General features: G+C 42.3%; 2 protein-coding genes across 5 annotated transcripts in view; one reads left to right on the forward strand and one right to left on the reverse strand.

The window, feature by feature from the left end:
• EGFLAM (EGF like, fibronectin type III and laminin G domains) overlaps positions 1 to 19,845 on the reverse strand; it is a 75,865-nt gene extending 56,020 nt beyond the window's left edge. For both annotated transcript variants that reach the window (XM_065739930.1, XM_065739929.1), the window contains exon 1: positions 19,614 to 19,845. In XM_065739930.1, coding sequence (XP_065596002.1) covers positions 19,614 to 19,716 — 103 coding nt within the window. In that variant the 5' untranslated portion in view covers positions 19,717 to 19,845. The remainder of the gene's footprint in view (positions 1 to 19,613) is intronic.
• The window catches only part of LOC136050809 (leukemia inhibitory factor receptor-like), a 177,837-nt gene that overhangs the window by 124,823 nt on the left and 26,073 nt on the right, over positions 1 to 26,941 (forward strand). The gene's annotated exons all lie outside the window — the stretch shown is intronic.

Genomic DNA, 26,941 nt, shown 5'->3' on the forward strand with positions numbered 1-26,941 from the left:
TCCTAAGATACTAAGAACTATCCAAGACACTAGGGATATATAGGACAGGCTGCCCAGGGAACTGGTGAAGTCACTGACCCTGGAGGTGTCCAAGAAATGTATAAATATGTGGGACGTGGTTAGTGGGCACAGTGGTGATGGGCTGACAGCTGGACAGATAATCTTAGAGGTGATTCTGTGATACTTTCATAGATTTTGATGTCGTATACAGCCTCTGGCACAAGATCAGCCTCCCAGAGAAATGCATGAGATGGTTTGGAGGATAGTACAGGACACAGACCTTTTTCACAAGTCAGTATGTGTGTTTTTTGGGAAAGAAAGAAGTTCAGTCATATAGATCAGAGTCAAGCCATGGTATGCTACTTGCTTTCTTTTCTTTTCTTGGGAGCTCTGAACACAGCAGTGTGTGCCACCTCCCTGTTTACCTCCTGCCATCAGACGCACACAACTCTGAGAACCTCATGCTATAAAAAAACAAGAGCAGCTGGAGCTGAAGTGCATCTGTCTTAGAAATAACAGCACTGTTAGGTAGCGCTGGACATTTAGAAAGTATCTTTTGATTCTTCACAGTACCCAGTGAAGTAGATTGGTATTAGAGCTGATACAGTAATAAAGGGAAACAACAACTGGGTAACTCTAACATACTCATAACTTCAGTCAGGCAAGTTTGCAGGGAGGCACGGTTGCTGAAATACCAAATTTTAACCAGCAGTGACAATTAGTCAAACAAGGCAGACTTCAAACTCATAATCCACACACTATAGGCCAATGAAATTATTTACAGAAAGCATTCATTGAGTAATTTGGAACAACAAATAAATTATAAAAAAAAAAATGCAGTCCATGTGCAGGCTATCTGCAAGCACAGAGAGGCAACATCTGCTAATAAAGACCTGTCATGAATTATTCACCTAACCCTACCAAACACTATTATCTCCAGTTTGCAGATGATGAAAGAGACACAGAGTGCCAAATACTGACCTCAGTTACACCTGAGTATAAACTGCCACTGAAGGAGTATGACTTCTGCCAGAGAAAATGAGAGCAAGGGGATGGAGAGGTTGATACTCCCACCCTCTTTGCTTAACTCTTCCCTAAAACTCATGGAATTTCCTTAGCACTACAGACCTGCTGGAAGTGTGTTCAGGAATCAATTGCCAGTGACTTTGGAGCCCAACACTTTCCTACAAGAGGCCCACACCTGTGCTGAACAGTGAACATAGAACAGTAGAATGACAGAATTATTAAGGCTGGAAACGATCCCTGAGGTCATCTAGCCAAACCAACAATCCACCACCACCATGGCCACTAATCATGTCTGAAAAAACGTGCAGATGTGTAGGATCATCCTGCCTGGCATTGAGCTGCTCCTGACCACGCCATGAGCCAAAAGAAGAACAAAAACCCAACACCAGCGATACAAAGAGAAGTACCTCATGCTCTGCAGCTGTCCCCACAGACTTCCACAGCCACACTGCAGACCTTGCTGCTTGTTGATAGGAATCTGGGGACTCAGAGCTGCTTCTTGACTGCCAGATTCCAAATTTCACACAACCCATCAGAAAGCAAAGAATGTCCATTTTTGGATGAACATTGCCTTTGTAACCACTGCAAAGGAGCTGCAAGCAATGTTTATGTCACAGAGATGCAGAAGATGTCAAAGCTTCCAAACAGTCATACTGCAGCTTTATATCAAAGCAGTTTCTCAGCTGATCACAACTACTGAAATATGTATCACTGCTTTACTAACAGATCATTTTGAGATAAATTTGTGCCTGATGTATTTTGCAAGATGTTATAGGACATTGTGTAATGGATGCACTAAAAATCATATTAAAACTGATCTAAACATTTATGGCTGTTTAGTACAAAGGCCATGCTTAGACTATAAAAAACACCGAGTTTCTAGGGTAAAACTCCATGTGTGCTTATAGCTCCCCTCATAATTTAGCTCAAAATTTCCCCTCTTCTCTACATTCTGAGTGAAATCCCTGTTACTTTTAACCTCCCAGAAACATGCTGAGGGCAAGAACAAGGAGCCTGAGGGACAGGAACCCACCTACTGCCTGACTGCCCACCAGTGCTGCTGGCACAGCATGGGGCTGCAGGGTCAGCCTGTGGGACATATCCACACCGAAGTACAAATACTTACAAATTCCTCTGCTCCTGTCCTCAACAAATCCATGCTCCTTAGCTCTTCCCAGACAGAAGGCTTGCCACAGTCACAGAATCAAGCTTAGAGTTGGAAGGAACCTTTAAAGGTCATCTGGTCCAACATTCCAGCAATAAATGGAGACATTCACAGCTTGATCAGACTGTTCAGAATATGTCCACCGTGAACTTGAATGCCTCCAGTCACAAGGCTTTCACCACATCTCTGGACAACCTGCTCCAGTGCCTCACCACCATTATTGTAAAAAATATTTTCCCTATGTCCAACCTAAATCACTCCTCTTTAAGTATGAAACCATTTCCCATTACCCTATCACCACAGACCCTGCTCAAGAATCTGTCCCCTTGTTTTCTGTAGCTCCCCTTTAGATACTGAGGCCACTGGTCATCCTGGAGCCTTATCTCCTCCAGGCTGATCAGCCCCAGCTCCTTCAGGCTATCCTCATATGAGAGGCGTTCCATTCCTTACAACATTTTTGTGGCCATCCCCTGGATGCAATCCAACAGGTCTATGTCTCTTCTGTACTGAGAACTCCATACCTGGATGCAGGACTCCAGGTGAACCCTCACCAGGGCAGAGTAGAGGGGCAGGACCACCTTTCTCACCCTGATAGCCATGCTTCTTTTAATGCAGCCTAAGATACAGTTGACTTCCTGGGCTGTGAAAGCACATTACTAGCTCATGCCCAGCTTCCCATCCACCAGTACCCTCAGGTGTTTTTTGTCAGGACTGTGCTCAATCCTTTTATCCCCCAGCTTGTGTAGATAGCGGGATTGCCTTGACCCAGGTACAAGAACTTACAGTTGGATAGGTTGAACTTCACAAGGTTCTTCTGGACCCCTGCTTGAACCCGTCTATCCCTCTGAATGCCATCCCATCTCTCAGGCATGTAGACTGTACCCTACAGCTTGTTGTCATACACAAACTGTGGAAGGTGCACTCAATCCCACTATTGATGTCACTGACAAAGATACTAAAGAGCATCAGTCCCAGCACTGGCCTCTAGAGGGATGCTCATTACTGATCTCCATCTGGACATTGAGCCATTGACCACCACTTTCTGTGTTTGATCCTGCAGCCACTGAACAGCCTATACAAATCTATGTGTTTCCAGTTTGGAGAGAAGGATGCTGTGGGGTACCATGTAGAAGGCCTTACTGAAGTCCAGACAGATAACATCAGTGGCTCTTCTCTTGTCTATTCATACAGTGACACCATCAAAAAAAGCTAGGTTTGTCAAGCAGCAGGATTTGCCCTTGGTGAAGCTATGCTAATTCTCCTTATCAACTCCTTGTCTTCTGTGTGCCTTAGCATAGCTTCCAGGAGAATCTGCTCCATGATCTTACCCGGCACAGAGGTGAGACTGATAGGTTGGCAGTTCCTGGGGTCATCCTTTTTACCTTTCTTAAAAATGGGTGTGATATTGCCCTTCTTTCCAGTCACTGGGGATACCACCTGATTGCCACAACTTTTCAAATATCATTGAATGTGGCTTGGTAACTTCACAGCCAGTTCCGCCAGGACTCTGGGATGCATCTATTTGGGATCCACAGACTTGTGGGTGTTTGGGCTCCTCAGGTAGTCATGACTCTAATCTTTGCTCACAGCAGGCGGGACATTGCTTCCCTAATCCCCTGCTTCTGAACCAATCTTTTGAGGGCTGTGTGATGAACAGTTATCAGAGACCAAGGCAAAATGGTTGTTGAGTACCTTCTCCTTATCTGTAGTTACCAGTGTGCCTGTGTCACTCACTAGGGGAGCATACGCCCTCCTAGAATTTCCCTTTCTGTCAGGAAATGGAAGGGACCTTAAAAGATCATCTAGTCCAAAAACCCTGCTGGAGCAGGAGCACCCAGGTTAGGTCAAACAGGAGCACATCTAGGTGGGTTTTGAACGTCTCCAGAGGAGACCCCACAACTTCTCCAGGCATCCTGTTCCAGTGTTCTGTTACCTTCACCATGAAGTTTTTTCTCATGTTTATGTGGATCCTCCTATGTTCCAGCTTGCACCCACTGCCCCCTGTTCTATCATTGGATGCCACTGAGAAGAGCCTGGCTCCATCCTCCTGACAGTCACACTTTACATATTTATAAACATTAATGAGGTCATCCATCAGTCTTCTCCAAGCTAAAAAGATCCAGCTCCCTCAGCCTTTCCTTATAAGGGAGATGCTCCACTCCTGTAAACATCTTTGTGGCTCTGTACTCTCTCAGATTGTTTCCTATCCTTGAAGTGAGGGGTCTAGAACTGGACACAATATTCCAGATGCAGTCTCACCAGGGCAGAGTAAAAGTGGGAGGAGAACCTCTCTTGGCCTACTAACCACACCCCTTCTAACACAACCCAGGATGCCACTGGCCTTCTCAGCCACAAGGGCATAGTGCTGGCTCATGATCATCCTGCTGTCCACCAGGACACCTAGGTCCCTTACCCCTACTCTGCTCTCCCAACAGGTTAAACCCCACCCTATACTGGTAACTGGGGTTGTTCTTGCTCAGATTCAAGACTTCACATTTGTCCTTGTTATATTTCATTAAATTCTGCCCACCCGACTCTCCAGCCTGTATAGGTCTCAATGGATGGCAGTACATACTTCTGGCATGTCAGCCACTCCTCCCTGTTTTGTGTCATCAGCAAACTTGCTGACACTGCACTCTATTCCCTCATCAAAGTCACTGATGAATACATTGAATAATATTAGTCCCAGAACCAACCTTTGAGGAACTTCACTAGATAAAGGTCTCCAACTAGACTCTGTCCCACTGACCACAACTCTCCAGCTCCTTTCCTTCAGCCAGTTTACAGTCCACCTCATTACCCAATCATCCAGATCACACTTGCTCAATTTAGCTGTAAGGATGCTGTGGGAAACAGTGTCAAATGCTTTACTAAAATCAAAATAGACCACATCCACTGCTTTATCATCATCTATCCACCTGAATAAAAAGCTATTAGGCTGGTTAAGCATGACTTACCCTTGGTGAAGCCATGTTGACTGCCCATAATGACCCTCTTTTCATTGATATGCCTAGAGATAGCACCAAGGATAAATTGTTCCATCACCTTTCCAGGGATGGAGGTGAGGCTGACCCTGCTTACACTATCTGTGCATTTTCTTCTTGCTCTCCAGTTTGACCAGCAGGTGCTGGTTCAGCAACACCAGTCTCTTGTCTTCCATTCCTGACTTGCTACACCTGGGGATGGAGGGCTCTTGAGCCCTGAGAAAACCTTACTGAAAAAAAATATGGAAAAAATAACCTTCAAAACAAAAGTGTTTCAGATTAGTTGAATAAACTTTGTCACATTTTAATGGAAATTTCAGAATTTATTTTCATTCTGAACAGGACTGAAAATTTAGACTGGCTGATAAGAGTATTTTTTTTTAATATCCATGAATGGAATATCTGAAAAGATCAAGCTTAGAATGTTTTCACCTAGCATGTAAGTCATATTCAGTATTTAATTTTCTCTTTTCATTTCAGCCGTTTATGATGTTTCAAATTATACAGTCAGTCATAGATCTTCACAACACCAAATAATGTAGAAATAATAAAGAGATACAACCCACATGGATTACTTTGATAATTCAGTTAAGAGCAAAAACACAGATCATTTCATCTTCACTAGTCTGTTCTTCCAAAAATTAAATTCTTTAGACTAGAGGTCAACAAAATGAGCTGACATCTTCATTATTTTATTTTTAAATTTTTCTGGGTAAGTACAAGTAGCTACGAACTGGATTCTGTTTTCTCTGTTGACATGTCTCCTACCTGTGTTCCACAGAATGAGAAATTTGCCTGTTTCTAACATCATGAAATAAGGGAACAAGAATATAGAAATATGCAAGACAATTCCAATGAATTCTGAAATAAAGTTTTCAGAATGTATCTTCTCTAGAAAGAAAAATTACTTCAGACTTTTTTTAAAGCAAAATATCACTTAATTCACTTCATTAATTTGTCAAAAAAAAATTATTAAAAAGATATTTTATCACAAAAAACATTGTTTTTGAGAAAAACAATTATATCCGCTAGTGTTGAAACAAATTCTCTCACTGAAATAATGGTGAAATTCCCATCTGTAAAACAATAAACATCAAAAGGGCCTTTTTTCACTTATCTCGTTTTTACAGATTGGATTGGATTATGTAAATACTACAGCAGCATGAAGACAGTATGATGAACCAAAATACATCAGGAAATCATATATGAAAAAAATATATTCCATCTTTCTATCTCTTCGAAGCATTTTCTGTTTCCCACTGCTGGGTACAAAAGAAAACAAGGATCTCCCAACTGCAATAATTACATAAGATGACAACTCAAACAGAATCTCAAGAAGTCTTCCTTGATCCTGCCTGTAGTGCACTGAGTAGCAGCACCAACACAGAGAACTTCAAAAAACAGAAAGTTTGATGGTCACTGCTCTGTACAAGTCACCTACTGAAAAGTAGCACAGGAAATGGATGCTGCATGGGGCAGAGTGCTCTTGGTTACCCTCCCAGACACAACCCTGGCACATCCCATATCGGAACACAGTACATGTCCTTATACTGCTGCTGATACATTGGGTCCCAATATAAGCAGACTGACTGGGTCACCTCCACATCAACACAACCAGCACCACTGACAAGAATACAGTTACTGCTACCCTACAGAGCATGGTGGTTCATGTGTTGGAGTGATGAACACACTCTTGGTCAGTCCTCTCAAAATTCTGTAACAAAACCAATAGAAAACCTCAGCGTCACCATAATGGCAGGCTTAGAGCCAAGTGATGTTTTTCTGCTGCAGTCAATATCATCTGTTACCTGTCCCAAGTACATTTGAGGTAACAACCATTGGAGTATTTATAGCCCTGGGAAAAGAAATGAAGGAGGCACAACTCCAAACTTTAGCTATAACACAATCAAGGAAATCCCACTAAAAACAAGCAGGCACAAGGTCACTGATGGCTTTGTCATGGCTCTTCCTGTGGTGGCCATGCAGGAAAGTGAGGGCAGAAATGGGGAAGCCCTGCTGCTTGCATTCCTTCAGCTGCATTCTGCTGCCAGCAGCTCTGTGTGGTACAGTCGCTTGACCTTCCAAATGGGAGAAGGAGAAGCATAAACTGATTTTTTAAATAACTGTTGAAGAACTAAATATAAGAAAAAAATCTACCTATGGATAGTTATGCATCAAAACTGCTTTTACCGAGTTCATGATGGTGAAGACTATTACAAGTAGGATGAGCACTATCTCTGAGGACAGGTTTAGTTTCTGTCCTGCCTCCATGAAAAGGTACAGACAGGGCAACCTACAGATACGCTGTCTGTGTGGGACAAACCAAAGGAAACTCCACAGCCAAGAAATATTGTCATTGCATTCTACCATAGAGACAAAACAACAGCTGGCTGGCTCCTGCTAATCTACCACCTCCTCAGGGCAGCTCCCTCCCCTTCTGCACTGTCTCAGATGTCATCTGAGAGAATAAGCTACTTGATTAGAAAAAATATAAAGGTTATTCTATTTTCTCTTGATGGCAAAGTATCTGAGGTATTAAGCAGAATAAACACAGGATGAGCTCTAGAAGCAGAGCAGGGCAAGTGGCAGGACAGCATGGCCAGGACATGGGAGAAGGCAAGTGGGAAAGGGATCCCTTCTAAGATGTTCTGCTTCAACACCTAAAAATTACAGACACTGGAAACCTCTCCATTGGTGCCCATGACTGCAGCCCTATGGAGAAGGATTTGGGGGTCCTAGTGGATGAGAAGCTGAACATGAGTCAGAAGTGTACGCTTGCAGCACAGAAAGCCAACTATATCCTGGGCTGCACTGAAAAAGGGGTGGCCAGCAAGGAGAGAGAGGTGATTGTCCTCCTCCACTCAGTTGCTCTGAGGCCCCATCCAGAGTACTGAGTCCAGGCCTGGGACCACCAGCACAAGAAAGATACAGAGGTCTTGGAACAGGACTGGAGGAGGGCCACTAAGATGATCAGAGGGCTGGAGCACCTCTCCTATAAGGAGACCTCATTGTGGTCTTCCAGTATTTAAAAAGGGAGCGTATAAACAGGAGGGAGAATGCCTGTTTACATGAGTAGATAGTGATAGGATAAGGGGAAATTGTTTTAAGCTAAGACAGAGGAGGTTTAGGTTCAATGTTAGCAGGAAGTTTTTCACTGAGAGGGTGGCGATGCACTGGAACAGGCTGCCCAGAGAGGCTGTGGATGCCCCATCCCTGGAGGCATTCAAGGCAAGGCTGGATGTGGCTCTGGGCAGCCTGCTCTAGTGGTTGGCGACCCTGCACACAGCAGGGAGTTGAATTTACAATTAAATTCTCTATGATTAAACACATGGAAAATTTAGGAATTTTCTTAGGATCATAGAATTGTGGAATTATAAAACCATTAAGGTTGGAAAAAAACTCCAAGATCATGTAGTTCTGCTGTCCATCTGTCACTATTATTGCCTGCTAACCCACATCCTTATATATCACATCTACACAACTCATGAACACCTCCAGGAACAGTGGCTCTGCGACCTGAGCAGGCTGTTCCAGAGTCTAGCAAAATTGTTTCATTCATACTAAAAAATGGATTATGTACCTAAATTGATCAGACTGCCTCTCCTACTGCTATTCTTCTATTTTATATCTTATTGAAAGTCTCCTACAGTATTCACCATAATGCTTGGTAGCATAGAAATCACCCACACTGACAACTGACAATATTCAATCTGATTAAACGTAATAACGAAGATGCATTCTCCATGTTTATGAACAATTCTGCCCTGAGACACATGGTCCTTCAAATACCACTGAAAGCAGAAATTATAGAACATGAACATGAACAAAGCTGATCACACAGTGCTTAAAGCTCTTAGCTGACTCTTACACACTTCTGGTAAAAATAAACCATATTAAGTAGGTAAATAATGTTCTGAAATGAAATTATAAAAATAAGGATAAAAGCCTTCTACATTTTCTGAGTAGTTACAACATGAATAAAATGCATAGAATAGCACAACAAAGACTATATTAATCATAAAAAACGTAGATACATTATATTTAGTGTAATGAAAATGCCAAAAATTGCTTTTCTCATCAATAAATTATATTTAAGGGTATATTTTTCAGGAGTTTGCTATCCAAAACTTACTATCTCCAGTGGGAATCATGGTAAAATGTTATGCAACTTGAAAAATGTTCTCACTGATACCTCTTAATCTCTTTATCTAAAACAAATTTCTCTTTCCGTTTTCCCTTGAAACCAACTACAAAGCTGAATTCTTGAATAAATAGTTCACCTGCTACTAGAAACAAAATTCAAGGGAAGCTTATGGAAAAATGGAAGTGTGTCAGACAGAAAAACTTCACTGTCATAGCTGTATTAAGTACACAAACACACAGGGGCACACACACACAAATTGAAATACAAAGAAGACAAAGCTGACCATGTGCCAAGCAACAAATGTGCAGAATGAGGACAGGATACATCAATTAGTGCTTTCCAGCCAGTTGGCCGCCGGCATATACTGCTGTGTGAGGTTGTTCTTCTCCAGGTGCATGACTTCGCACTTCCCTTCAATGAACTCCATGAGGTTTCTGTCAGACCATAGTTCCAGCCTGTTTATGTCCATAATGCATGGCAGCCACAACCTTCTGATATATCAGACAACTCATTCAAATTTTGTGTCTTCAGGACATTTCTGGAGTTTGCACTCTGTCCCACTAACTAGGTCATTAATAAGGATATTAAACAATTGGTCTTGCCAGTAAAAACTGAGATGAAGAAGGCACTGAATGCCTCGGCTTTTGGGTGTTTTCTGTCTCTGGGTCTCCTTCCATCCACTTTTTTCCTGATCTTCCTCTTCCTGCTGAAGCAATTGTAAGAACCCTTCTTGTTACCTTTTATGTGACTCACCAGATTCAATTCAAAGTGGGCTTTGACTTTCCTAACCACAATGGTACATGCTCAGACATTGTTCGTATTCTTTCTGGGATGTCTGCCTCTGGTTCCTCCTTTTGTATGCTTTCTTTTTATGTATGAATTTCATTAGAAATTCCCTATGTACCCATACAGGAATCCTGATGCTTTTGTCAGACTTCCTACATGACAAGATGGACCATTTTTCAGCTTGAAAACCAGCCACTTCTCCTGGACTTATGTTCTCTTCAGGGCTATACCACATGGAATTCTTCCAAGCTTCAAGTAAGCTTTCCTAAAATTTAGCATCCATTGCCACTCTGTTTTCTGGTTTCAGGATCCCACGTTTACTTTGCTTGCCTACCTAACCCTTGCTTACTCACTATCTCTGGGACCACACCTTTTCCCTGAAATTTCCAGTTTAATGCTCTACTAATGAGGGCAATTAAGTGGCTGGCAATGATGTTTTGCCTTACCTAGGTGTATCTCATGTAATCTTCAAACCTCCAAGATGTCTCATTATAAAAGCAAAATCGCTGATGTTGACCACAGCTATGCAAAAAAATTATTAATACACTGAGTCCTCCTCAAAGCCATCTCTCTTACCAGCAGGACCACCAGAGGCCAGCTTGGTCCTTAGACTGTACTGGTAGTCGTGCTTGATATGTTCAAGGTCTCTCTATGCAGTCCCACTGTAAGAGCAATGGGGGATAACAGTCCTAAGCCTGCTCTCTTCAGGAAGTCCTGTATCTGAGCTCCCAACAAAGAGCAAAGCCCCCTAGATTGCAACTCAGGTTGAAAGATGGGTCTTCTGTGTCCCATAACAGGGAATCACCCATACCACCTCTCACTGCTTTCCTCAGTGCTGCTGTGTAGCTTGCTGCAGATAGCTCAAGGTGCAGAACTGACTTAGGAAATCAGCTCAGCTGTGAATGTCATTTTATGTAGGCCAGGTCAGGGAGAAAATCTGGCATCTTCTCAAGAAGCAGATGTTTCTTCTCTAGATCAGTTCCTCCATAAGAATCAGATGTATCAAGAATGCAGATGTATAAGAATCAAATGTATCCCAGAGTAAGGAGATACCAATTCTATATGGAAACAGTAAATGACTGTGGGATAATTATAACTGCATGCATCAGTACAGGTTAGAGGATGACCTGCTGGAGAGAACCTCTGTGAAGAAAGACGTAAGTGTTCCGGTGGAGAACAGGCTGGCTATGAACCAGCAGGATGCCCCAGTGGCCAAGAAAGCCAATGGTACCCTGGGGTGCATTAAAAAGGGCGTGGCCAGCAGGCTGAGGGAGGTGATCCTCTCCCTCTACTCTGCTCTGGTGAGGCCACATTTTGAGTACTGTGTCCAGTTCTGGGCCTCCCAGTTCAAGAAAAACAGGGAATGCTGGAGAGAGTCCAGCGGAATGACATGAAGCTAATAATGGGCCTGAAGCACCTCTCTTATGAGGAAAGGCTGAATGACCTGGGTCTGTTCAGACTGGGGAAAAGAAGACGGAAAAGGGATCTGATTAATGTTTATAAATATCTCAAGAGATATGGGAGGCAAATGGATGAGACTAGGATCCTCTCCATGCTGCATAGTGATTGGACAAGGAGTAATGGCCACAGGAGGTTCCATACTAATATGGAGGTTCCATACTTGAACACAGGAGGTTCCATACTAACATGCAGAATTTCTTTATGATTAGGGTGATGGAGCACTGGAGAGTTGCCCAGAGAGGTTGTGGAGTCTCCTTCTCTGGAAATACTAGATACAGCAGGATGCCTACCTATTGTAAGGTTCCTGCTTTAGCATGGGAGTTGGATTCGATGATCTCTTGAGGACCCTTCCAACCTCTGCGATTCTGTTATTCTGTAATTCTGTGAATTAAAACGCCCACACAAACAATAACTAATACTATCAAATCTTCCCAAATCTTGTCCTATTAGTACAGGGTGTTACACCAGTGGCTTCCACAGCTTGCATCCATAGCCTGGTCCTTTGGCCCCAACCCTTACCAGGGTAGCTGCCGTAGCAGAGAAGCCAATCCCATCTCTTGGCATCAGCTGATTAAATGGCTCTTTCATTGCACTTTTCTGTTCATTTTAGGTGTTCCCGAGTTCTTTGTCCAAGAGTGCCTTCTTCCTGTAGCATTTTGAATGTTTTGTCCTTCAGTCTTACTAGTCCACAGAGGTAATAGTCTAAAACATTCTCATTTTATGCTACCAAAAAAAATCTCCAGTAGTATAAGAATACAGTTGCTACTCTTGATTGTAGACTTCATATTGTAGTGCTGCCAATGTAACTGATTGAGATTAAAAAACTAGCAATCTGCACAAAAATGGTTCACACTGGAATAGGAATGTATGGAATAGGAACATGAGATATAGTCTCCGTGCATGGATAGAATACCAGCTGCAAAACCAACATCTCTGTAGTTACTGCCATAAAAATCTTCCTTATTGTCAGAAAGTGTATTGCCTTGTCTTTTGATAATCTAGAAATTAGAATATGAAACTAAGGTAACATTTCTGTCCCAAGTAACCAATATTGGCCTCTGCTATCTTAAATCATAAGCATTTTGGTTCCAGACACTTTTTTTCAACCACTTGCAGGTTGATAGGTTTTGTTCATACTTTTTTCCTAAAATGATCTTCTAGTTGAAATTTCCCACATATACAAGAATTTAAATTGCATTAAATTCTCTACAATCATTGCCCTTATGAGTTTTTCAAGTATTTTTGAGCTCAGCAACTGAAAACTTTCTTTATGTAAGTTTCATTTATTATTGTGTATTTATGTACACAATAATGACTCTGACACATAAAAAGAATTGGAATAATTTCTGTACTTGAAAGCAGTACATTCAACATTCACAAAATGTTCCAAATGTACATGGATATTGATAATTGACTGAACCATCATTTTTGTTAGGTGTCAATAATTTTGAATGACTTTAACAATAGAGAGAAGTGCAAAGGACAACTTGGCTTGGGATTCTTCCAGCCTTGGAGATCTTTATCTGTCAGCTACACCAGCGTGACTATCATCTGTGCACACTGGGAAACTCAGAACCATTCAGTGTCTCAGTACAGAACTATTGTTTATAATATGACTTTTACCTGCACTGTGTAAAAAGAGTGTATTATCAAGGCAAACTGAAAGGTAGCCTGTAAGCACTTCGTATGTGGATCACAGAAAGACAGAATATAGTAGCACCTTGACATAGTCCTCTTTACACCTTGACATGTTTCTTCTCTTCTAGGTCTAAATATTATTTGGAATAACTTTGGCAATGCTTGAATAAAACATCTTTTTAAAGTCCATGTCTTCTGACTACGCAATTAAATATCCATCAAGATACTAACAGCAGAAATAGCTCCTACCACAGCCCAATGGCTGTATTTTTGATTTTGGATAAAATGTTCCCTAGGACAATATTGTGCAGATTTCTCTTTAATTTGAAGCCAATATCTTCATGATCATTCCTCATGAGCAGCCCCTCCTCCTGGGTATGATTACACAGTGTTTGGTAGAAGAGCTGGTGTAAAACTGACATATATATTACACATTATGGACTCTCACCTGAAGGGTTTTACGGATCACTGCGTCATTATCTGGTTTGAGTTAGCTAACTGGTTTGCGGTAGCTTTCTCCCTGAGCCTCCAATTTTCAGAGGCTTATGTTTTTCTGAAGTAGTTACTTTCAAAGATGAATTCTGCTGTGCTTCTTCTCAGTTCAGAAACTCTGAAAAGTCTGAAAAAAATAACCTCCATCTTCTTCTCCTGTGGCCTAGATGTTCACAGCTAGGAATTATGAAGACTATGTTTTATATTTAAGAATTAATTTGGGTTTTATGTGCAAGTATTGGTAAAAATAAAGAATAAAACAAATGCTTATTCTTAGCTGGAAATATTTCCTTCCAGTTGAAATTAATTGTGAAGAATAGTTCTTCGGGGTTTTTGTTTGTTTGTTTGCTTTCACCTAGATGGGTCATTCGTTTTTGCAGAAAAAAAAAAAAAAAGGAAATTTGATTCAGGATCATGTTGTCAACTCAGTCTCCTGCATACCTGTGGTTTAGAAAGTCTTTTATTATGCGATCACATATCATTGCTACACATTCACTACAAATATGGGGTGGAACTATACATTCATTAGTGCATGAAATAAACAAATTATTAACCAGATTAATCTGGTTTGACTTAAGTCAAACAGACATAAGGTTGAGCACTGATTTGTTTGATCCGAGGAATGAGAAACTTCCAGATATACTCTCAGCTAACTGATGAGTTTGAGGAGACTTCATACACTGAAATTTTCTGTATTAAGAAAACAGAATGTCCTCCTGCTCCTCAGAATCTCTGAGATGACTAGTATTCATTGCATTTAACCTTAAGAATCTTCCAGAGGAAAAAAAAAGAGTTTTTTCTACAAGGCATGCTAGAAGATAAGGAAATGCTCACGTACATATTATTAATAAGGTAATGCCTACCAACAGTTATGTCAAGTAGCTAGAAGTCCTCTTATGGTATGATACCTCATATGGTATGCTTGGAGAAGGAAAAAAGTGAAAAACCCCTACATTTTAAAAACAGAAAGCCTGCCCTGAGAATGACTGGCAAACCCTCAAAGCAAGTCTCCAAAAGCCTCAGGACAGGATGACTTTCCAAAGCTCTCCCTAATGCCTTAACTCCAACATCACTGTTCTTCTACAGAGCATCACTGGGAAACACAACCTCTGTTACAGTTATAATTTCAGCAATTCTTAATACTCTGTTGTTTAATTTCACCTTTCTGAATGCTGGTGAAAGGCTGTACAGTAGTTTCAGAGGCAGCATCAGCAAAATGCTGCCTAGGAAACTCATTTACTGAAAAGTCTCCTTTTACAGATGAAGATAGAGACTTCAGTTTGGACAGAACAGAAAACACAGAGCAATGAATAAAAACATGGAATTATAGAATTGTTTGAGTTGGAAGAGGCCCTTAAAGATCACCTAGTCCAATGATGAAATGATGTCCCCTGAAATGAACAGAGACAACTATAGATAGATCAGGGTGCTCAGAAATTCAGGTTCAGAGACAGGGCATCCACCACCTCTCAGGGCAACCAGTTCCAGTTCTTCATTACCCCTGTTGCAAAAACTGTTTACTTACATCCGATCTAATTCTCCGCTTTTAGTTTGAAACCATTTCTCATTGTCCTATCTAAACACATTCTGCCAAAAAGTCTCTTCTTCCTTCTTTCAGCCTGCCTTTAGATACTGGAAGGCTGCTCTCGCGTCTCCATGATGAGGCTCCAAAAGCCTCTTCTCCATGCTGCACAGCCCCAGCTCTCTCAGCCTTTCCTTCTAGAAGAGGCGTTTCATCCCTTGCCTCCTTTCTGTGGTCCTCCTCTGGACACACTCCAACAAGCCTGTGTCTCTTCCATACTGAGGACCCCACATCTGGGCTCATAATTCCAGGCAAGGTACCACCAGCATGGTGTGGTAAAACTAATAGAAATCTGAACACGTACTTCAAAATGATCTAGTAACAGTGAGATATCAAGAAACATCTAAAGTGAAATAATTCTGTGCATTCCCTGCCAGAATATTATTTTCTTCCCCGGAGGTTATTAAGGGAATGCTGGTAGCTCCCGAAAAAACACACACGTATACAAGGTTTCAGTGGTACTGATCAAAGGCAGGACCAACTAACAGAATATGTGTCCTGGCATTACAACAGCAAACCCAATCAGCATGGAAATGTCCTATAGTGTTGTGATATAACTTGCACCCAAACACGGTAAATAACCAACAAATCCATACATAATCACTCTTTCTTTAAATTTATAATGTTCAAGACATTGAACAGTATATTTTGATAGCACACGCTATGACCTATGTCAGAAACAATAAAAGAATGATATTAATCTCCTCACTGGTATATTATTCACAACTTCTTCACTAGTTTTAGCTCACAGATAATGCACCATTTCTGCCAGCAACGCAGCCCTGGCAACAGGTATCAGCCTGCTTTAGACATATATCTTTTCTCTAAGAGGTTTTCTATTTAGCACCAATTCAACCTTATCCTTGTACATTTTACAGGCAAGATTTCTTAAGACAGTGACTTACAATTCACTCTAATGTTGGTTCAAAAAATGTTATATTTAAAACAACAAAACAGAAACTTATGCCAAAAGTCAGTTCCATTTTCCACAAAGGTAGACTGGATTGTCCAGGTACTTTGACCTATTTTGATATCCAAGTAGGTCTAGATTTTAAAAAATGTTCCACATCCAGCAGCTCTTATTATAGCCAGATTTTCTAAGGAATTCAACTACTGCAGCTCCAAGTTCTTTAGAAAAAGAAGTCGTTTACAGTAGTGCTGACCTGGGAGCTTAGTTCTTTTGAAAATCTGGCCCTGAAATTGGGTATCACAATCTTGAATAGTCTTCTTCAGACTTTAACACTTTGGCCTTTGCTGCATTTGCACAGCTAGTCAGTGACATCTACTCTTATGGTCGCATGAAAAATTGACACAAGCTATGCAATTTTTAGCCCAGTTCTTTCTTTACATTGATCAATAATTGTAATACTACTACTAATGCAACAACTACTAAAATTAATAATAGTAAATCCAAAAGCATCAGAAATTAATATCTTACTATCTCCATGCAGTCCAACTAAAGTTTAAATATTTTATGGGGCTTTGGAACTTTACACTGTGATATTAAAAAAGAAATGAAATCACAGTGTAGTGCAACAAGTTCATGCAATAAGTAGCTGCTGTGGGAAATCAGTTATCAGTTTTTTTTCCACTATAATTCCCTAATATCACAGAACTATTAAAATTCAATGATATGTTTATATCAATAGTAGTATTACACACTGCGGACTAGATTTGCACTTTACCGCATTAGTCGGCTGATACTTGAAGCAGAAGTAGCAAAAATCTGCAGCTTTGCAGAAGGCAAAAGCAGCAGCACAAGTGCCAGCTTCAGGGAGAACAAGATTTAGAGAATCCCCACCTAATCTTCTCCCAACTACGCTATTCATCACACGGTGTCTAAGGATTTGTTTTAAGCCCTTCCCAAAGTGTCTGGCATCCCATTTCCTTGTCTGCAGTGAATGTATCTTGTAACTGTAAATAAACCTTCAAATGAGTTTAACAGTCACCAGGATGTTCTGAATTTGAGCACAACAGCTTTTTTCTCGAACTTTAACAAGCTGCATTTGTGGTAATTTTCCTACATATTCTATTTTTAACTTCACTAATACATTTCTCACTCTACTGCTTTCAGCAAGACTAGACTTTGTAAGGTGAGCCCTGAATGAAAAATGTGGAAAAATAGAAATGTGTTTGACTATCTCATTTCTTCTTACACGAGTACTGCCAGCCAGCTCCTGTTACTGAAGATGAGCTGGTTTTATCACAACTCTCAATGAGACTTTTGGCTTGTACCTCAAGTACCATTCCTGTACAAGACTTGCTTCCACCACTATTAAAAAGGCAAAGTGAAAGCAGAATAAGAAACACACCAAACTTCAAGAACTTTTTATCTTATTTCTTCTTCATCGGAAGCTTTGGGATGTGCAAATAAATCACAGTTCCTTCTTGCTTTTAGCCTTCCAGCATATGATCAGCAGCAGGAACAAGACAGACGTGGGTTACCTTGATCTACACCTGTGCTCAGTGCTTCAGTAACAACAGCCCAGCTGCAGGGCTCAAGGAACCCTGCATATCTAACAGCCCCTAGTAGGATACAGGTGGGGTACTGCTGCGCACAAGCTCTCTGAGAGGCATTCCTCTTCAAATCTTGCTATAAGAGAATTTTCAGATGTTCACAGATTCTGGAAACACTGTTTCTAGACAAAACTGGCTGCTTCTTACATGGAAAAAGAAATAGAAAATGGATGATTGAATCAATCAGTAAACATTAAGTAACATAAGTTAGGGATATTTATGCATATGTAGGTAACAAAAGTAAGGGGCACACAATGTTAGTGTGTTAATTAATCTCCTGCACAGAACTATAGGTAAATTGTTTCCAAATTTAAACCAGTTAAATGCATAAGAATACATTTCCACTGTACTACTCAACTCTGCAAGACTTGCACAGTATGTTAGAGTAAAAATAATATTAAAATTATTTTAAATATTCTTAAAATATATATATTTACACTTTTCCATGTCCAGCTTCACAAATCCAGTACTCTAAGGCAAGCTACTAATCATCTCATCGACAACTACCATCCACCTAATTTTCTCAAGTACTTAATTGTGGCTATTATGACAACCAAGGATCATGGGACTAGATCCCTAAGAGACAAGGTCAGACCAGTAAAATTAGCCATCTGTCCTGTAAGAGCTTTAAGATCAGGCTGTATTTAAGTATTAAGTTTCCAGCTGCACTGGCATATTGTTTTGTTTGTTGGAGTTTCTTTTATTTGCTTTGGTGTTTGTTTGTTGTTTTTTGTTTGGGGTTTTTTTGTTTGTTGGTTGGTTTTTTTCCCCAAAAAGAGCAAAAGAAGGAACAGTGCTGATTCTGAAAATAAATAAATAAAAACAGAAATACAAAACAGGTCTGATTTTGCAGTGTTGTCAGCTGAGTCGAAATTTACTAAACTTTTTAAATTTCCAATTGATCTGACTGACCTGATCCTGGTAAAATCAGTGACAAGAATCAGTGTTAACCCCAAAGACTGCACTGTAGACTCCAGATTCAAGATGCTTTGGGGCGTCAGCATTTTCCCTAAGCACTACAATTACTGAGTATGCACAATGTCAGACTTCTCCATGCTCTGTGCCCCATCTCAGTGTTTACATCTCGTCTATCTGTTTCACAGGCTGCAGACTGCAGGGGCGGCAAACGCTGTTCAGATCCCGGGCTTCAAGCTTCTGAACACGATTCACTTTGATTAAAGTGCAAAACCTTTCTGACACCAGTGGGAACTCCCGCGGATCACAGGTAGCCTTCGGACAGACCGGCAGCATCATGAAAGAACCCAATGATACCCCTCGTACAGAATACGGTAGAGAATACAGATTTCGGTTGAAATTATGGCTTCTCCAGCTATTCTCCCTCGGATTTATTAGTCTTTGTCACACTGTTCTCTACCACAGAGTCCCTGCCATACAGAGCACGGCCCCGCAGCCAGGAGGGCAGCACCGGGCTCATCGCCTCCCACCTCTGCACGCAGGTTGCGGGCTCCGAGTAACGCGAGCAGCGTTTAGCCCACGGCTTTAGCCGGGTCTTGGTCCGTAATTGAAGTTAACGATCGGAAAATAACAGAGAGAAGGGGTTTCGCGCTGATCCCGCCGCTTCCCCGATGGGGAGGGCAGGTCGGGGAGCAGGACGAGGCGAGCCTCGTCAGCCCTCGGGCTTCTCCCAGCACAGGGAGTCAGCCGGCCGGTGGGGAGGATCCCGCCCGGCCCGCGGGAACAGTGCTGCAGGGAACGCCAGTTGCAAAAGGTCGCGAAACTTCGCGGAGCGCTAGGGCTTTCGGAGCAGGCTGTCTCTCTCCGAGAGCACACGCCGCATCCGCCGGCGGGGATCCCTACCTTGCCGCCGAGGGATGCTCCTCCGCGGCGCGGCCGTGCAGCCGATGCACGAAGCCAGCAGCAGCAGCAGTGACGCGAGGCGACGGCGGTCCGACACCTCCATGTGCTCCGCGTTCCCCCGCCGCCGCCCGGGCCGGGGGGTTGGGGGCCGAGGCCGGCGTCCCCTCTGCGCGGCAGCCGGGCGGTGAGAAGGGCCGGGCGGGCGCGGAGAGCGGCGGAGGGGCTTTTACCCCCGACGGGCAGGGCCGAGAAGGGAAGCGGGGGAGGAGGAGGCTGGGGCCGGCCCTTTGATGGGATTACAGCCGCCCCCGGGGTGGGCGGCAGCGCGGGGCTCGGCTCGCACCTCCCCGTGGGACGACGCCGGTCCGCGGCCCCGAGAGCTCCGAGCTGCCGAGCTCCGCGGTGCTGCCCCTCGTCCAGCGACTCGCGGGGACACGCGGAACCCCGCCCCTGAGCCTGGGATGTCCTCGGCCCTCTGCCCTCCTCCGGGACCCCGGCTCGGCTGCTTGTCGCTCCGGAGGGAATTGGCGTTGACGCTTAGGGTTTCTGCCCGGATTCCTTGCGAGGGTCGGGGATGAAGGGGTAGCCGAGTCCGGGGACAAGATAAGGGGAGGATTCGGTGAGGAAGTTGTTGTTGAGATAAGAAGATAAATTGTTTAATCCCCCCAGATGGAGGTTGAGACCTATCCCAGCCACTCAGACTAATATAGACACTCGATGGAGATTAGGGGGGGGATGATGTGAGCAAGGCAAGGGGAAGTCATGGAGTTCGAAGATCCAGGGGAAAAAAAAAAAAAAAAAACAACAAAAAAAAAACAGGGAGAACTGAGCAGGAAGCAGCCAAATCATCCCCTTGGAGCAGTAGTGTTTGTAGGACAAAAACCCAAATGCATTTAGTCTAGTTAGTTTATTCTGGTCACTTAACAAACAGAGGAAGGTGCAAGAAGCTTCGCATTAGGCAGATGTGGATTATCTGCCCTCTGCTTTGGGTCTCATCCTAATCTTGGTTAGTTTAAACCCTGAAACATCAGAGTTCTTACATCTTGAGGGTTTGTGTGGGCTTTGTTTTTGAAATGAGCCTGAGTTGTTTTGCTTGTTCGTTTTGATAACTGTGGCTGGTTTTGGTGTTCATATAAATTATGCATATTCTTACAGTGCCTTTCTGAACGTTATTAAATTTATAACTTGAATACTTTGTTTAGTGAGTTCTAGGCTCTAATTTTATGACATAGGGTGGGAGGAGAGAGAAGAAGAATGTAAGATATTAGAAAAAAAGCTGTCTCTCCGCAGGAATAATGCTGAGACAGGAAAAGAAAGGAAGCTGTAACCTTTCAGGGTATGAGAAAAAACAAGGAAACAGTGATGAAGTTCATTTGGACAAAACATCAGAGGAAGGGAGTTGGAACCCATATCCTTTAAAAACTCTGTGAGAGCTTCAAGAAGTTGTTTGAGGGGGAAATCAAAGTTGTCACCAGAGATGGTGAAGAGGACATCCCCTGCCCATTCCATGGATGAAACAAGGAGACAGAAGCCCAGTCCCCATGGAGAGCACAGTGTGTGAGTTTTGGAAAGATCTCCATAGGGAGAGCATGCCCAAGGCTGTAAGGGTTACAGATGAGGAATAGCTCTGCTAGCGTATTTGAGATGCCAGTGGTTTCTCTCAAATGCTCTTATCAGCCAGCCTGCTTATGCAAAGCTGGAAGAATCACAGCATGTATAAAAGTGCAGGGCCCGTGGCTGGAATTCCTGTCTGGATTGCACTTCACAGGGCAGGGAACGAACTCAGAACTCCATATCTACACATAGAAGCTGCCTGTGATTGCTAACTCATAGGTTAAAATGGCAAAGAGGTCATGACAAGGGATAGAAGTGAAGTCTGTCATGTATTGTTCAAGCAATTATTTGTTATCAAATATGCTTCTTCTTCCTTAATCTCTCTCCTTTATTTTTGGTGGTGGGCATTGGAACAGTTCATTATCTGCTGAGCATCCTCCACCAGGGAAGGCTCTAAGCTGACACACTTATTTTGGAACATCAAACTCGTGCTCAGGTCAGATATTCCACCCATCCTCCCATACTGTAGCTGTGGGAGAATATCAAGCTTCACTCCACGTATTTTCTTACTGTAGGAAGTGAAGGGACACAATACAAAGCATGGAATTCTTCTCTCATATTTCTTCTCTAAGAGGCAGCACATGGCCCTTCTCTATGCCTAAAGGAACAAGAATGCAAGGAATGATGTTCTACAGAGCCTGGGAAGGCAGAAGAAACACTCATGCTTCCTCACACTCAGATCTACTCTATCAGCAATATGTCCAGGACATAAAGGAAAATGTTCAAACGTGTTCATAGTTTCCCTTTCATTTTTTGAAGGTCCTGTGTAACATGACTTCACTATTTTTGTGAACATCACTCTGGACACATCAAGTCTTAGGATGACAGTGTTTTCAGCAGTGACCTACACCATTATCCATGTATAAAATAAATAAAAATAAAGATAGAAAAATCCTGCAGCTATTTTCAACATCTGATTTTACGGTAAATCCCTGAAGAAGCAGTTTGCTGTTTCAAGAAAGATAAAACAGGATGTCAACCAGAAGGCTCTTTCTTTAATACAAGGATGGAATTCTTTCTCTGTGGGCAGTTAAGTGAGGATAGCAGGCTTTTCCATTGTGATTCATGGGGGGAAAAAATGTGTCTTTGTTTCAGGACTTGTCTTCACTTGAAAGATATTTGCGATAAAAAGAGTGTATGAATTTATAGCATTTTCCAGGGAAGCTCCGTATGTGGATAGATTTGGTCCAGAATAAAATTAAAAGAAAATCAGTGAAGTCTTCTGAACTAGAAATAATGAAATGGGATCATCATGATGATGATATGGAAAGTTTTACTTCTCTTTCAGTGTTTTCATGGTGATACTGTAAAACTCAGTTAAGAAAGTTACAATAGTAACTTCAGTAAGTATTGTTTAGTAAGTAACAATAATATATGTGCCCATTTTCATAATCGTGAAGTATGGATTTTTCTCTTTACAACTGAAGTCTCAAAATTTTTGTTTTTCTTCCTCTTTTTTTCCTTCGTAATCTACAGTTTTCAAAACTATTAACTCTGAATACGTAACACTGTGTCTATTCAACCGTAATAAATTGTTGATTTTCGTTCAGTATTTTTCACAGATTTTGTTGAATCATAGAATCACAGACTGGTTAGTTTGACTTTAAGATCACCTGGTTCCATCCCATCTGACACAGGAAGGGTCGCCACCCACCGAATCAGGCTGTCCAGGATACCTTTCTACATGGCCTTAAATGCCCCAGGGATGGGGCATTCACAGTTTCTCAGGGCAACATGTTCCAGTGCCTCACCATCCTATGAGGAACAAAATTCTTCCTGATATCCATTCTTCCTGATATCTTTTAATTCAAAGACATTCCTCCTTGTCACTGTCAGACCATATAAAATGTCAGTCTCCCTCCTGCTTATAAGCTCTCCTCAAGTACTGGAAGGCCACAATGAAGTCTCTGTGGAGTCTTCTCTTTTGCAATGTAAACAAGCCTGGCTCCCTCAACCTTTCTTCATAGGAGAGGTGCTCCAGCCCTCTGATCACCTCTGTGGCCTGCTCCAGACCTGCTCCAACCCTCCATGTCTTTCTTGTGCTAGGATCTTCAGACTTGGATGCAGGACTCCAGGCAGGGCCATCTGCTGATCAAAGGGAGCCTGGAGGGCAGATCATAGGGGGACAATTCTCTTCACTCTGCTGTCACCCTCTGTTGATGCAGTTCAAGATGCAGTTGGCCTTCTGGGCTGCAAGCACACACTGGTGGCTCACATTATGATTTTCTTCAGCCAGGATCCCTAAGTCCTTTTCTGCAGGACTGCTCTCAGCAAGTCCTCCCAGTTTGTAAATCTATCTGGGATTGCCCCAACCCAACTGCAACACTTTGCTCTGGATCGTCATGAAATTAATTCAGTTCACGTGGGCCCGCTTTTCAAGACTGTCCTGCTCCCACTGGATAGCATCTCTTCTTTCTATTGTGTCAACTACACCATTCAGCTCAGTGTTGTACACAAACTTTGTGAGGGTACACTCAATTCCAAAGTCTACATCATAGATAAAGATGTTGAAGAGCACTGGTCCCAAGCTGAGGAACACCACTCATCTGGCCTGGACCTGGACATAGAATAATTGGCTACATCCCTGCTGCTTTGGCTATCAAATTCAGCCTTCAAGTCTATACCTCTCGAAGTTAAAGATTACGATATGGTGTGGGACCATGTCAGAGGCCTTGCAGAAGCTCAGGCAGATGACATCATTAGCCCTCCCTTCAGGACCCTGAAATGCACGTAGTCCAGCCTCATAGACTTATACACATGTGACTTCATAAAGTAGTTTCTGATTTGTTCTGTTCTTACAGTGTGAGGAATAGGCCCTTCTTAACCCCAGTCCAGAAGTTCAGAGATGTGAGAAGCATGGAAAACCTGACTGCTGGTAAAGTCTGAGGCCTTGTCTGTTCAAGCCAGTTCTCTCTTTTCATTTATCAGAAGAGATACATTCTCCTTTGCCTGTCACTTCTGATTAGTGTACCTCCTTGTTAATTTTTGTACCCTTCACCAAGTTCAGTTCCATCTGCACCTTGTCTTTACTGATCATAGGTTCATTAGGTTGGAAAGGACCTACAAGATCATCTAGTCCAACCATCCTCCTATCACTATCTCTACCCAACTACTAAATTAAGTCCTTTAGCACCTCATCTAAACGCTTCTTGAACAGCGCTAGGGATGGTGCCTCAACCACCTCCCTAGGCAGGCCATTCCAGTGCCTGACCACTCTTTCAGAAAAAAAATGTTTCCTCAGGTCTAATCTAAATCTTCCCTGGCGCAACTTGTGGCCATTCCATCTCGTCCTGTCATTATTTATCAGAGAGAAGAGGCCCACCCCCTCCTCATCACAACCCCACTTCAGGAAGTGGTAGAGTGCAATAAGGTCTCCTCTGAGCCTCCTCTTCTCCAGACTAAACAATCCCAGCTCCCTCAGCTGCTCCTCATAAGACTTGTGCTCCAGACCCCTCACCAGTTTTGTTGCCCTTCTCTGAACACGCTCCAGGGCCTCAATGTCCTTCTTGTAGTGAGGGGCCCAAAACTGAACACAGTACTCGAGGTGCGGCCATACCAGAGCTGAGTACAGGGGGATGATCACCTCCCTGCTCCTGCTGGCTACACTATTTCTAATACAGGCCAGGATGCTGTTGGCCTTCTTGGCCACCTGGGCACACTGCCGGCTCATGTTAAGCCGAGCATCAACCAACACCCCCAGGTCCTTTTCCTCTCTACATTCTTCAAGCCATTCTGCCCCAAGCCTATAGCATTGCATGGGGTTATTGTGGCCAAAGTGCAGGACCCGGCACTTGGTCTTATTGAACCTCATCCCATTGAGCTCAGCCCAGCTGTTCAGCCTATCCAAATCCCTCTGAAGGGCCTCCCTACCCTCAGGCAGATTGACACATCCTTCCAACTTGGTGTCATCTGCAAACTTACTGAGGGTACACTCAATTCCCTCATCTAGGTCATCAATAAAGATATTAAACAAGATGGTCCCCAATACTGACCCTTGGGGGACACCACTCGTAACAGGACGCCAGCTGGACTTAACTCCATTAACCACTACCCTCTGGGCACGGCCCTCCAGCCAGTTCTCCACCCAGAGAAGAGTGAACCTGTCCAGCTTCTGAATATGTTTCTGAATCATGTTTCTGAATATCCAGACAGCATCCCTGTATTCTTCCCAGACTACTTGTTCCTGCTTCCAATGCCTGAACAGTTGTCTGTACAATTGTATAATTCCATCTTTTTCCTTCCTTTGATCAGTAGATCCTTGCTCAGCCATGATAGCATCTTGCCTCGTATTGATTTCTTATGGGTTGGATGGAGAGCTCTTTTGCTTTCAGAAAAGTATTCTTAAAGAGCTGCCAGCTCTGTTCTGCTCCTATGTCACTAAGGATGTTTTCTCAGTGGATCTCATCCAGTAATTCCCTAACCTGAAGTTAGCTCTCCTGCTCTTCATCAGGCCCATATTCCTTGAGATCATGAATCAACTAGGGCATGGTCACTGCAGCCCGAACTGCCTCTGATCTTAACCTCTTTCATTATCTCCTTCCTCCACATTGGTGAGCATTTGGTCTGGTAATGCTTCACCTCTGACTGATTTGTCCAATACCTGAACCAGGAAGTCCACAAAAGAAGTGCATAAAAGCCCTAGACACCACAGGAAACATTCAGCATGTACACATAGTCTCTTGGACTTTAAAAATGATAGGAAGTGTCAAAGGATAACCCACAAGAAGCAACTCTGGGCGCCATTGTTGCAGTTTCTGCTTACAGGTAACCTAGTCATATATCTCATAGTTCTTCCTGCAGCTTATCTATCTATCTATGTCTGTGTTTGTGTCTGTGTTTGTGTCTGTGTCTGCGTCTATATATTTTCTTTTACTCTTCCCTCTGACCTGATTAGAGTTGAAGAAAGTTGTGTAGGAATATCTCCAGTAAAATTCTCCAAGGGTACCAAAGTCCAAGCAGGACTTATTAATGGCATTTGCATAGAGATTCCTATGTAAATTTTACCTCTTTAAACTTTTAAGGTCATCTTAATATGCTAAGATGATTTTGCAAATTTCATCATTGTGATAATAATTGTAACATGTAATATTAAATATGTGTTATGGTCATCTATGCATGTGCTGATTTATAGAATTATATAGACTTGAGGATCTTTTTATTGACTAGCTCACCAGTTTTATATACAAACCTAATAAATGTAAACACCAGAAAAATGTAAACACAAGAAAACTGTATTTTGACAACTCACATTTAGTTTTATAGCAAAAACAAAGTACAGTAATTTCTATCTTATAATTCAATTAGAAAACAGTAATGTTTTGTGAATGTGTATATTTCTTGCTTCTACTAATCATTATAACAAATACTTGCCTAATTGGTAAATATATATATATATATGTTAATTATCTTGCAATACAATAGCTGTTTGCACTTATTTCATTTATCTCTTACACGATAATATAGATGTGCATAGAGTGCATATTACAATATGCTGTCTAAAGTCATAACTCTTCTGCATACAGTTTCCCTCTGGCTTAACAAAGTAGACTGTTTTGGATGGGTCTGTTTCTAATTTTCATAGAAGATGGTAGACAGTTTTAAAGAGCAATTTTTTTTTTCTCTCAGCGTACAAGAGAAGTCTACAACACAAACATAGAGCACCTCCAGTATTCTGTTTTGTTTTGTTTTCTAGAGAGAAAAGTGGCACTGCTGAA

The sequence above is a fragment of the Cyrtonyx montezumae genome, unplaced genomic scaffold (assembly GCF_038088225.1).
Source record: "Cyrtonyx montezumae isolate F1298 unplaced genomic scaffold, pur_monq_1.0 scaffold_25, whole genome shotgun sequence".
Taxonomy (NCBI): domain Eukaryota; kingdom Metazoa; phylum Chordata; class Aves; order Galliformes; family Odontophoridae; genus Cyrtonyx; species Cyrtonyx montezumae.